The 14,465-nt window shown below is 36.9% G+C and overlaps 1 protein-coding gene across 2 annotated transcripts in view; it reads left to right on the plus strand.

The window, feature by feature from the left end:
* Positions 1-2,583: 2,583 nt before the first annotated feature.
* LOC126236421 (dolichyl-diphosphooligosaccharide--protein glycosyltransferase subunit STT3A) overlaps positions 2,584-14,465 on the plus strand; it is a 104,802-nt gene continuing 92,920 nt past the window's right edge. Inside the window, exons 1-2 of one of the 2 annotated variants that reach the window (XM_049945722.1) lie at positions 2,584-2,711; positions 12,688-12,800. In XM_049945722.1, coding sequence (XP_049801679.1) covers positions 12,704-12,800 — 97 coding nt within the window. In that variant the 5' untranslated portion in view covers positions 2,584-2,711; positions 12,688-12,703. Of the gene's footprint in view, positions 2,712-12,135; positions 12,155-12,687; positions 12,801-14,465 lie in introns of those variants that run through there. The other variant, XM_049945723.1, reaches the window with a different exon arrangement.

The following is a 14,465-nucleotide window of genomic DNA, read 5'->3' on the forward strand; positions in this document are numbered from 1 at the left end:
TAAGCACTAAATATTTACTCACACAATCCTTCAGTTTCCAAAGGAAATATAGAACTCTTACCAATTTACTGCAGAGCATTTTTGTATGGGTATCCCAGCATTATTTTCTGCCCATGTAGATGCAAAAAAATTTTCAAAGGGCTTGAGTTCATTTTGTCCATTATTAATATATTTAATATTAAAGAGTATTTTTTTGTTCTTTAATGCCAACCTATTTTTGTGGGACCAATGAGCAGCCTTTTCCATAATGGAGCTGTTCAGTTGTTCTGCATCTTTCACTTCATTCTGTGATGTGATGAAAGTTGTATCATCAGTGTGCATCATGGATTTTTATGGCAGTATGTTAATTGATTAATCAATCAGTTAGCTAGTTAGTTTCATGTTCCATGGATCATTTGCACGATAAATTGTAATGATGTTGTACGAGTGATTTTACGTACATATTGCAGCTTAATTTTTAAATATGGCTACATGCAGAGCATTTATAATTTTTTTTTTTGTTTCAGTTTGTACAGATGTGAGCTGTAGTTTGTTTTCAAATTTTACTTTGCTGTCTGTTCGACATTTTATATCTTTGGGTAAGTGATCAAATATTTTTTGTTACACTATTGTGCACCCCTTTTTGAGCTAAAGACAACCGTAATGTGGGCTAATTAATATCATTTTCCCTTCTGATACTGTAATTACATGCCTCATTGTTTCTTTTGAACTGTAGTGGATTGTTTGCAACAAACTTTTTGAGGAAATAAATACACTTTGAAGCAGTAGTCAGAATACCCAACTCCTTAAACAGATGTGTACAAGATGATGGTGGGTGAGCATCACATATTATTCTTATGCACGTTTTTGAACAATGAACACTTTCTTTCTTAAAGATGAGTTACCCCGAACATTATTCCATATGACATTATTGAATGAAAATATGCAAAATATGTCATCTTACTGGTTTGTATCTCTCCAAGATTTGTATTGATTCTAAGTGCAAATGTGGCTGTACTAAGATTTTTAGGTATTCCAAAATGTGTTTTTTTTTTTAAATTCTCATCAATATAAACCCCTGAGAATTTTGAATTTTTCACCACATTTATTATTCCCTCACCATGTGTCACTGCTATAATATTTCTAGATGTGTAGAACTGAATACATTGTGTCTTCTTAAAACTGAGGGTGAGAATATTCACAGAAAACCAGTCAATGATACTTATAAGAACTTTGTTTACTATTTCACCTGTTTCTATATATATGCTTGGACTGATCACAATACCATATACTAGTGTCATCTGAAAAAAAAACTAATTTTGCTTGTTGCTTATTATATGAAAGGTCGTTTACGTATGAGGAACAGTAGTGGACCTAAGGTTAAACCTTGGGGAACCCCATATGTTATTTCTCCCCAGACAGAATTATGTCCCTGGACTATATTGCTTGAATTATCATTCTTTTGGTTAGATATGGCATTATCAGTTTGCTGGATATACAATTACCTTCACAAAACCTCCATTTATCTAGGAGGATATTGTGATTTACACAGTAAAATGTGTTAAGATAGTTTGCAGAAAATATCAGCTGGAGCTATTTTATTATTTAATGCTCGTAAAATTTGGTGAGTGAACATACAAATGGCATTATCAATAGAACAACTCTTCTGAAATCCAAACTATGGAGGATATGATTGTTTTCCAAGGTGAGATTCTATTCTAGAATACATCATCATCTCAAAAATTTTGGAAAATTATGTCAACAGTGATACAGGTTGGTAGTTATTGACATATCTCTTCTCATCCTTCCTAAACAGGGGTTTAACAACCGCATATTTCAATCTCTCTGGAAAAATGCCTTGAGTTAGAGATTCATTACATGTTTCAGATAAGAATGTGCTTACTTCATGGTAACAAGTTTTTAGTAATTTACTGGAAACCTCATTAAATCCAGATGAGCTTTTATTTTTGAGAGAATGTATAATCTTCTTAATTTCAGAGAGATAAGTTGGTAATACATTCATTTGGGCAGGCCATTCACCACTTACACAATAAATGATAAACGTGAGAGCCCATATTTTATTGAAAGTCAGTTGCTTTATTTAATTTAACAACAACCGTTTGGCATCTGTTTGTCAAATACGACCCAAGTAGTGATATTTCTGTTTTAATTATTCCATATCTTTCAAGTTTCTAAATTACAATGCTATGTGAGACAGTGTCTAAGACCTTCATTTTACTAGTGTATAATTTTCTATTCTATATAACTCAGAAGAAAATATGTATTCTTATAGCTATATAAAAATTGATTGAAGTTTTAACAGTGTTTTGAGACCATACATTGTTGGTTGTAATGTTGCTATCTCAAATGAACGGAGTGGCATCATAACTTTCGTGTATTCGATGCATACTTTTTTTTAGTTCCATACCCAACACTTGTTTTACAATTTTTTAAGTATTCTTTAATAATGGAACCTGCTACATATCGCTTTCATTTTCACTTAATGCCTAAAAATCGAATGTCCAATTGTGTAGGTCTCTGGAAGTCATATTATCGATTCTAAACAAACCTACTTTGTGTTGATTATCTTTGAAATATTGTTGTTTCTCTTTCTGGGGAAGTTGATAAACGCTGCCAACTGCTGATGTGGTGAAACGTGTGCAAGTACTTAATTTTTCCATGAGTTGAAGTACACATTCCTTGAAGTGCAATTATTGGTGCCGCGAGCTATCGTAAGTGTTGTGATGATTAGTATTAGTATAAAGCGATGAAAGCGGTTAGAAAACTTAAATATATCTACGTGTTAGGTGGATGTGCATGTGTTCCGACTACCGGCTTGCCAATTGCCTTGTATGTTGTAAGTACGTGTCATATCGGGTTGTTGTAATGGGTTAATTTCATGGTTGTACATGCGTTTTGTAATTCTGCAAGCTACCTGCTGTGGGGAATTCCAATTTGATTATATGCGTGTGTTTGTACATTGTTTGCAGCTTTCCACGTACACAGCATTTCCTCGTGAAATTCGAACATCTGGCAAGAGAGATTGTTGATTACTAGCCCAGGGTTGGAATATAATTCCGAAATATAGCATGTACGGTGCAGGAATATTGCACGTTACCAGAAAAACATCGCTACCTACTAGTAGGGGAGAGAGAGTGGGAGGTGGAATGAGATACCCCTCAAAGTTTTGGAGAAACCAAGTAACAATTCAGGTCTACATTTTCGGTTGTGCACCACAGTGACGATGTCTGAGGCTGATTGTATGGTCTTATGGGTTTTTGGTTTGCTACCAACATCCGGAGTTGTATACCTTTGTTGATCTGTAGATACTATACATTGTTAGACATATATTCACCGAGTTATGGTGTTTTGGGAACACTGTTTTTGTGTCACTTGTTGGTTGGTTATTCCATTGATTACAAGAAGTCCATTCAGGGTGAATTGTTGACCCATTATATACATGCTGTCTTTCGACACTCTTACTGAGTACTCAGTCTTACTATACTTCTTTTGAGCTGAAAGATATATCAAACTACATTATATCATGTCTCTCTTACGCTTCATAAAAATAATGGGTGATTTGTCAGTATGTTTATTTATTGGAATTTCTTATAACTTTGTGGTGCACTGACACACAGTTTGCAAAGGACAATGGGGCGATGAAAGATTTTGAAATATGATCAGAAAGCAGTTTTTTTTTTTTCTATGTTAAGTATCTGCTTTAAACGACTTAATTTTGCGCCAGTGTATTTGTAATGACCATTCGTATGGTGTTTTGCTGGAAATCAAACATTTGTACTGAATCAAAATGTTTAACTCCTTGCTACAGAAATGCTGCAAAGGGAAAGTAAGAGCTCTCCTGTGGTTTGCTACATAGTGCCTACTAAGTGAGATGAAGCAGTTGTCTAATGAACAATGCAAGCCATCATTCTATTCTTCAAGTTGTGATGTCATATTGTCATATGATATCTGGGATGTTTTTGTTTGTATGTTTCAATTGTTGATCTCCGTTGTGTGTGCGGGTTGCCCCCCCCCCCCCCCTACAGTGTCACTTAGTGGTTCTTGTTGAAAGTGCATTTTTCAAAAGGCCAATAGTGTATAGGTAGGCCTGCAGTTTGCGGTTCATTGAGGGGAATGATGTCTTTGTTTTGTATATTATAGATATAGGCAATTTTTTTTTTTTAGTATAAAAATGTTTCATTTATTTCATCCAGAGGTTATTCACAGTAAGATTTCCTATCTCAATAGTTGAGTAAAACTCAATAGTTCAAAGCTGAACACTTAAGTATATTAGGCCTATATAAGAATAGGGTAGTTATATTTGTGTCCCTGATAAAAACCCATATTTCCTCACTGTGATCCCATATTTTCAGCTGGTGTTGTGAACTAAACCGCAGTGGTTAAATTTTTTTAGTGTTAAAATTTGTATCTGTCCATCTGTTTAACGAAGAGCATAATTCTCACTGTGGTTGTTAAAGGAGCTTATATGCGCTTGTGCGCATTGTTTCAGCGTGTTCATTGGTACTTTGTATAGGCCTGCAGACTTTACATTGTTTCGTGTTACTACAGTTTTACCAACTTTGTGATCTGTGGTTGATAATAAGATCAATGTACTTGCTGTATAATTACATAAAGGTGTTACAGTTGTTGTAATTTCTCTGCAGTATGCGGAAAAAGTCAAAACTTACAAAATGTGTATTTTACATTAGTTAACACCATTACTTATATGTATGTTCTTATGTAATTGTCTGTCCCTGTTTTGTGGTAGTATCCTATAGCTTGCCCCCCCCCTCAGCAGTTAGGACAGTGCTATAAATAATTTGTGCCTGAGATATAAATTTGAGTTATTGCTTATTCTCACTATTCTGAGATGACTACTACTCATTGTGGTGTGCTAGCGAGAACTCGGATGTTTGATGCATTCTGCACAGAGGGTGCACAGTGTACTTTGTGGAATAGCCAGTGTTCTCTGCCATTGTCTCACATCCAATGCTCTGTTTCTTGTCTGTATACTGGTGATTGGTGATCCTGTTGTGTGTGCCATATTGGATACTGTTAATGCTTTGATGTCTCCTTCTTGTAAAGTATTACATTTGCATAAAACCATCATTATCACTTGTTAGAGTAATATGTGTCTCTTCTTATAAATCTTACACAATGAACACTACAATAGTAAAATATCCTGACCATAGACTATCTAATATCAAAACGCTTAGTAAGGCTGAATGTTATACATGCGTCCTGAAGTGAATCAACATCAGTTCAGTGACTGAACTGTTGTACAGGATATTTAATATTCATCAGTGACTCAATCGTTGCACTTGTGTGGGCTTTGTTGTTTGGCTCATTTTCTTTCTTGTCATGGAAAAGAGAGGAGGATTAAGGTTTAACCTCTTATCAAAGAGCTGTCTCATCTGGAATATCTTGTTGAGAAGGAAAGTGAATGAAATGCCTGTCTGACAGTCACACTTTAATTTTTCTGTGGTTTCTTTGAAACTCTTGGTGCATATTTATGGATGTTTTTTCTGAAAGAGCTAGGCCTGTGCTCTACCTCTAATGACTTTTTGTCTAAGAAACATTAAATCCTAACCTTCATTCCTTCATCTGGAATAAAGTGTTGCTGCTAAATGGGCCCTTATTATCCCATGAAACATGATTTTTTAGATTAATACTCTGTAATAAAATTAGCATTTTATGTAGATATCCACATAGCAGCAGTCAAGCTGTATTTATTGAACCCAGTCACTGATGCAAATTATAATTATATGTTGAATATTTCTTTCAGATTTCCATTTACATTGCTTCAGCACACACCGAATTGCCCAGCAATCTGCTGCAAAATCTCAGCTTCAGTATCACTCCATTGTACAATCACCGTTATTGCACATCCTGCTGCTGTAGTACAACATACTGAACCAAGAACAATGTATCTTGGAGTTACCTTTAATGTGGTTAATCACTGAAACTATAGATTTTTCTTAATTCATAAATATTAATAATGATGACTGCCAAATATGGCATGTTAGCTTTTAAGGGGTGATATCGAGATGACAGCTGCTAGGTTGACTGAAAGAAGCAAATCACAGTGGGCACAAGGGACACGAGTCAGTCAGTCACCGCTAACAAAGGACATATGATCTGGTCAGCCAATCACAAATTGACTTCTTTGTTGGATCAGCATGTAAATTAATATACATACAGCATGGGAACTAGTAAAGCTGTACCATCGTTTATAATTTTGGTTGCAGAAACTGTTTTCTCTGGGGATGTGATTAAGCTGGGAGCTAAGACCACAGTTTAAATTGCTGTGGGTGAAGTAATGACATTTCTATTCTTGATTGTGAGAAATGTTTGGCCATTTTTTTCCAAATATGTTGCTGTTTACAAAATCACGATTTCTGAGGGTGTGATCAGGTTCGGAAGTAATGGCATAGGTTAAATTGTTATGAGTGAAGCGGTGACAATACATTTTTCACTGTCACAAATATTTGTATGTTTTTTCTGAATATATCATGCTTTCTGAGATTGCGGCAAGGCAGGCACCAAAGAGAACAGCTTCAGTTGTCACAAAAAATCTGGTTTTGGTGACTGATTGAGCTGCAGCCTAGCAAAGTGTAGGATACATTGCGAAGGTAACAATTTTGTTGTGACTTGATGAAAGTAACAGATTTGAATGTTTGTGGAGACAGATTGACCGGTAGATTAGAGTGCACTAGTGAAATTTATAATATTGCTTGTAACATATATTTGGCAATTTTTTCCTTGAATATGTCAAGACTTCCTAGAATGTGGTTGACTGTGAGCCAAGAACACAGCTTAAATTGCCCCAGTCGAATATTTGTGGCTACCAATATTATAATATTGTTTCTTATAAATATTTGGTCTTTCTCCCCAGAATATATTGTGCTTGCTGGGGGTGTGTATAGACAAAAACCTTTGAGCACAGCCTAAATTGCTATTGCTGTGTGTGAAATAAGCAGCAGTGATATTTGGGAAATACGGAAGCGTCCGATCCCGCCCGTCTGCTTTGACCCATGACGTCACAAATATGGCGGAAACGGCCATAAACCACAATTCCAATATGGCGCATATAGTGTCGTTACGTACACATTATGAGGACGAAAATACATCGAAAAATAAACACACACACGTTCCACAAAAAGCCTAATGACACTAACGGGACAAGCGCAGAAAATAGGGGTTTTTTGGGTGGGGACAAACTAAATATAAACAAATTTAGACACCCACCCCATACAAAACCGCGCAAAACGACGTAAAAAAACTGACATCATAAAACTCCCCAAATACCACTAAACACAATATCATCAGGAATCGGACACTTCCCTTGACCTATATAGCTCAACAGCAGCTTCCGATCCCATTAATTGGGATCGAACACTTCCCTTGACCTATGTAGCTCAACAGCAGCTCCCGATCCCATAAAAGGACCTAACACTTCCCTTGACCTATATAGTTCAAAAACATCTCCCGATACCAATACCAACATTCACAGCCACATATTGGGGTTCAAACACTTCCCTTGACCTGTTATCCTTACGACATCTCCACATACAGCCGTCCATGGTCCGAGATGCCGGAACTTTAAGTAAGCCTCATTTCTTCACAACATACTGAACACTTCACGACTTCACCCAAAAATCCGAATAGTTGAAGAAATAGCCAACAACCGAAAACTGTTGACCCTGTCAGTCATATCCATACCTAGCAAAGACATAAAAAAAGCAATTTTTCAAAATTCACACGACACCACACTCGCAAACTAAACCAAAAATATCACCTAACACACACACCACCGGAGAGTACCACCGATCGCATCAAAACGACACCTACAAACACGCCACTCTCACAAACTAAATTCCGCGCCATCGTGACATCACACACCACAACAGCCTTATGTCGCGGGTCAAAGCTGACGAGTAGGATCGGACGCTTCGGTCGACCCGATTATCGTGTTGTTGCTGGTCACAAATATTTGGCTCTTTTTAACTTCTGCCATCCTTTTATTCTCAGTTGCTTGTAATACTTTATTATTATTATTATTTTACACTAAATCATGTGTCCTGTGCTCTGATTGACTGACAGAAACAAATTGAGTCTGCAAATATTATTTAAGTGCCTTAAAAGCTAATGTGCCATATTAGGTGGATTTTGTATTTATATTTGTGTGTTATATAAATATGCTGTTTCAGTGATACATCACCTTTAAGGTATCTCCAAAACACATTGTTTGTAGTAAGGTTTGTTGGGCTACAGTGGTGGGAAGACTGATAATGGTATATAAAACAATACACAGAATGCATTTATATTTTATGAGTAAAACCAAGAATAAGTGCAAACACTTGATTGAAATGGGAATAGAACACAGTAGAAGTTGAAAAGGCTGCATTGAGAGATGAAATAGTGAACGTAGTCTAGAAGATCAAATGTGTAAGGAGACAAAATCTAGAAGAAATTCTTGGATAATACAAGGGGTATTGAATTCAACTGATGAAAAGAGGAAATATGAAAATGCAGCGGACAGTACATATGTCACTGAACGAAGACTGGAAGGTGAAACGAATATTGGGCTAGTTTAAAGAACAAGCATCACAGGCGACTGCTTGTGGCGCCAAGTTGAGAGGGGTATCAGAGGCGCCACTACTGTAAAATTTCTATGCAGAGGGGTATTGCTTGCAGTGGTCATTTGGGCACCAACCTGAGAAGTGTGCCAGCACCACTCGTATGCAAGATTTGTCAACAGTGTATCACAATTAATAGTGAAACCCACTATGAGTGAAAATGTACAAAATAATAAGAGGGAGATGGCAGGGGTGTCAGATAAGTTGCTTGTGCAGACAAATGTTTTTGAATCGGTATTGAATATATACTGAAGAGCCAAAGAAACTGGTACACCTGCCTAATATTGTGTAGAGCCCTCGCGAACATGCAAAAGTGCTGATGTAGCATGGACTCAACTAATGTCTGAAGTAGTGCTCGAGGGAAATGACACCATGAATCCTGCAGGGCTGTCCATAAATCCGTAAGAGAACAAGGGGGTGGAGATCTCTTCTGAACAGCATGTTGCAAGGCATCACAGATATGCTCAATAATGTTCATATCTGGGGAATTTTGTGGCCAGTGGAAGTGTTCAAATGCACAAGAGAGTGCCTATGTAGCAATTTTGGACACGTGGTGTGTCGCATTGACCTGCTGGAATTGCCCAAGTCCATCGGAATAAACAATGGATACAGGTGATCAGACAGGATGCTTACGTATGTGTCACCTGTCAGACATATCAGATGTCCCATATCACTCCAACTGCACAAGCCCCCACAATTACAGAGCTGCCTCCAGCTTGAACTGTTCTCCGCTGACATGCAGGGTCCATGGATTCGTGAGGTTGTCTCCATACCCACACACGTCCATCTGCTTTATACAATTTGAAATGAGACTCGACCGACCAGGAAACAAGTTTCCAGTCATCAGCATTCACTGCCGTCGTTGACAGACCCAGGCGAGGCATAAAGCTTTGAGTCGTGCAGTCATCAAGGCTACATGAGCCGGCCTTAGGCTCCAAAAGCCCAAATCAATGATGTTGTGTTGAATGGTTTGCATGAGACACTTGTTGATGACTCAGCATTGAAATCTGCAGTAATTTTTGGAAGGGTTGCACCTCTGTCACATTGAACGATACTCTTCAGTCGTCATTGGTCCCATTATTGCAGGATCTTTTTGTGCCCGCTGCGACGTCGGAGATTTGATGTTTTACCGGATTCTTGATATTCATGGTACACTCGTGAAATGGTTGTATGGGAAAATCCCCACTTCATCGCTACCTTGGAGATGCTGTGTCCCATAGATCATGTGCCGACTGTAACACCACTTTCAAATCATTTAAGTCGTGATAACCTGCCATAGCGGCAGTAACCGATATAACAACTGCACCAGACGTTTTCTGTTATATATGGGGGTTGCTGGCTGCAGTGCCATATTCTGCCTGTTTACATATCTCTGTATTTGAATACACATGCCTATACCAGTTTCCTTGGCACTTCAGTGTACATATGGACTATACAAAGAAAAGAAACTTAGCAATGCTATGGCAAGAGAAAATAGATGAAGAAATTCGATACTACAGTAAGTGTTTGACAGAGCGTTGAAACACCTAAGCCAAAACAAGGCAGCTGTCTAAATGAAATTCTCTCTTGTTAATCTTGGGAGAGCAAGATATATGAGAAAATACACTCTCACATTCAAGAAGAGCGTACTAATTCCAGTTTCAAAGGAGACAGATGTGAGTATGTCCAAACTATAAGTTTAAGAATTCATTGTTTCTAAATGCTGACAAATTATTTATAAAAAAGTGGAGAGATTGGTAGAAGGCAACCAAGGGGAGATCCGTTTGGGTTCCGTTGAAGTACTGGAACACATGAGGCAATACTGACCCTACGACTTACCTTCGATGTTAAATTGAAGAATGGCAAACTATGTTAATAGTATTTGTAGATTTAAAGCTTTGGACACTGTTGACTGGAATATACTCTCAAATTCTGAAGGTATAAAATACAGGAAGTGAAATGTTATACAGAACTTGTTCAGGAACCAGACTGCAGTTTTAAGAGTTGAAGGACATAAGAGGGGAAACAGTATTTGAGAAGGGAGAGGGACAGGGTTGTAACCTTCTCCCAATGTCATCCAGTCTGCACTTTGAGCAAGCTGTGAAGGAAGCCAAGGATAAATTCAGAAAGGGAATTAACGTTCAGGAAGAGGAAAATAGATTTTTTTTTTTTTTTCCAATGACTTGGTAATTCTGCAACAGATGGCAAAAGATATGAGAGATCAACTGATCCAACTCTGTAGTGTCTTGGGAAGAGGTTATTAGATGAACGAATGAGGCCAAATTAATCTAAGTGATGCCAAGAGAATTAGATTAGGTAGCAAGACACTGAAAATAGTATTTGAGTTTTAGTGTTCGGGTAGCAGAATAATTGCTGATGTAGAAAGGATATAAAATTCAGATTGCCAATAGCAAAAAAGCATTTCTGGAGAACAAAAGTTGTTGAGCAAAAAATGGCTAACTTTAACACATTCCATTCACATAACAGTGACTGCTGTGTTCTACAAAAATGTAACTTTTTTGGCTTCTTAGTGTGGTCCTGCTTATAACATGAAGAAAAAAAGTAGATTAATGTTTGTTTCAGAAAGACTAATTGGTTTCGAAACCATCATTCTCAATTTCAGAACCATATTCTTGAAGCAGCACCGGAATTTTTACGTCTGTCAGATTGTATTCCATTTTATGACAAACTTTTGCAATCAAGATGGCTACAGAAGCACACTGTTATTAACAAATGTGTGTGAACTGATGGCACCTGTAATATGTTTTTCAAGTTTGGTAGCACTTTGTGGAAACAGGAACATCCATCTAACAGCTCTCTGAAGCACTGAAAGGCAACTGTCTTCTATCCATCACTTCTCAGAGAGTCTTCGAGCACTGGCATGTTAGGGAAATCACAACATGCTCTTTATTGCTTAAAATTAGATGGGTAGACTGGATGATTAATGAAGTGGTTCTGAATCAAATCAGAGAGAAATTACTTCGTGTAAAATCTTGACTAAAAGAAGTGATAACATAATAGGACACATCTTAAAGAATCAATAAATTGTCAGTTTGGCAATGGAGGAAAGTGGCAGTGAATTGTGGAGGGAGACCAAGACTTGAACATAACAAGTGAGTTCATGTGGATGTAGATTTTGGCAGTTAAGCACACTGACTAGAGTGTAGAGCTGCAGCAAACCAGTCTTTGGATTGAAATCTGCAGCAGTGGCAGCAACAATGGCAACAACCACCACAGACATAATTGCAAAGTGTCGACACAAATTAAATAATATTGGCAAGAGTCATTGCCCTCACCAAAAAAAAGTTCATTCCATAAATTACCATTGAAGCAAAATAAACAATGTTCTGTTCTATCTCTGTACACTTTCAAACATTTGTTCACAGACAGACAAAAGGATTCGTAAATTAGCTCATGTTGATTGCTCTGTTTCCTTTTCCTTATAGGACAGTATGTGATGACTGCACATGCTGAAACATGTCACAATAAGGAGAAACAAACACATCATATATTTCTGTGTAAGACAAAGGTCTATCACAAATAAACCATCTGTGCTGGTTAGTACAGTTTCTGTAAGAGGTACCTATTGTACTCCTAAATAGTTGGCAATTTTTCTTCTTGTCCTTAATAATAATAAAGTGTAACTTTTTTATTATTTTTATTTATTTATTTATTTTTTAATTTAGACGCGCAATAGTGCCTGTGAACACAATGTTCACAGAAAAGGAACTAGAGGTTGGATACAACACAGAGTATGTTTGTTTTGTTAACAACCAGTTTGATGTAGAAGGGCGTAATGTTATCAGTCACATTACAGATAATCAGTGTAACTAAAGAGGCTGCTAAAGATCTACTCACAAATATGGTGGGAAATTTTCAACCATCAAAATGGAAGGTTTTGTAATATGGTAGCTGTTACAAAAGCTTTAGAAGCATGAATTTGTTTGCAAATCAATTGGTCTCCCATTGATTCATCCCACATTGGTAGAATTATTTGTGTTGAATTTTTTGCTGTGAAATGCTTCAGTTTTCAGACATGTTGTGTGCACAAGTAGCAGTTATAATGACATTAATGTGTTCCTTTCTACAGGTCACCTTATAGCACAATGGGGCTACTTGTCAAGTCTCGTGCTTTTCGTATGTCCACGGATAAGCAGGAGACATTGTTGAAGCTGAGTATTTTATCTCTAGCAGCCATTCTATGTAAGTTTTAACAGTATACGCACATTACTTTTGTTTTGATTTTTAATTTTGCATTTTTGTGGAAGCTTTGCAGTGAATTCGTGTTTGTTTTTCATGTTTAAAAGAGCTTCATGTCTGTTTGGAAAATTTAGAGAGCTCTGAAAAGATGAATGTCATGTGCCTGTATGAGCACAACATAACCACAGGGTTAGATAAGTTATGTATGAAAGATTACACTATTGCAGCTTACTCATGAAGAAATAACATGGGGAAAGGAGTTGCTACATACATTTAAGACAGAAGTGAAGTTCAAAAACTCTGAGACTATTAGATTTGTAATGATCAGCAAATAGACGTGTGCACTTGTGAATTAATGCTGAATATCCCCACTGGGAAATTTTGAACTATTTATGAGGAATCTGGATTCCTTACTGTGCTGTCCATCGTAGAGCAGGAAGCAGTTACTAGCTTGGTCGCTTCAGTGTGTATTTGCTGAAGGATACTGATAGCAAAAATGATCTGGAAACCTTATTTGGGCCCTACAATTTGATCTCAGTAATTAACTTTCCATCATGGGCGGATAAAGACAGTAGGGTCCTAATCAATAATATTTTCTTTGGTAAAGCTCAAAGCAAGAAAATAACTGTTTACTTAATAACAAATACGGTCTCTGATAATGATGCACAGTTAGCATAAATAACATAGCACCTTCCTGTGTTAATAGTCCTCACTGGAAATCAGTTAGAATAATTAATGACTCCAGGACAAATGTTTTTTAAGAATAATTTATACGCGATAACATGGTATGTAATGTATAATGAAACAAATACTGCCATTAAATTCAATCTATTCCATGATAAATTCATATCATTATTTGAAAATAGCTTTCTGCATAAGCTAATCAGAAAGGACACTAAATGGCCATGTAAAAAAGCATGGATTGCTAGAGGGGTTAAAGTATTATGTGAAAGGAAAAGGGAAATGTATCTTTTGGCAAGAATAAGTAGGGATCCTGCAGTAGTTGCACACTACTCAAAATTACTAAGAAAGGTTATTTTTTTTTTAAATCAATAAACTTGCACCTAATGTCAGAAATCAGTACTTCTGACAACTGACTTAAGGGCACACAGAATATATTGAAATGAGAGCCAGGTCAACCAGCCACAGATTAGGACAACATCACTATTGAACTGAATGGAAGGGCTATAAATGATAGTCACAAGTAGCAAATGTGTTTAAGAATCATTTCTTAAATTTAGTCAAAAGCATAGGCACAAACAGTTAAAGAAGAAAATCACAGCAGTATGTTGAAAATGTAACTTAAATTTAGTCACATGAATGTGTCCCCCAGCTTCTTCTTCTGCTATTAAAAAAATTATACATTCTCTCAAAAATGAAAGCTCATCCGGTTTTGGTGGTGTTTGCAATAGAACACTAAAAATTTGTTCTCAGGTAGTAAGCTCAGTGTTATCAGAAACATGTAATGCATCACTAAATCAAGGCATTTTTCCAGAGAGACTGAAATATTCAGCTGTTAAACCTCTCTTTAGGAAGGGCGAGAAGAGAGATGTCAATAACTACCAACCTGTTTCACTGCTGACACAATTTTCCAAAATTTTTGAGATGATGTATTCTAGAACAGCATCTCACCTTGGCAACAATAATATCCTCCATAGTTTGGATTTC

This window comes from Schistocerca nitens, chromosome 2 (assembly GCF_023898315.1).
Source record: "Schistocerca nitens isolate TAMUIC-IGC-003100 chromosome 2, iqSchNite1.1, whole genome shotgun sequence".
Lineage (NCBI taxonomy): Eukaryota > Metazoa > Arthropoda > Insecta > Orthoptera > Acrididae > Schistocerca > Schistocerca nitens.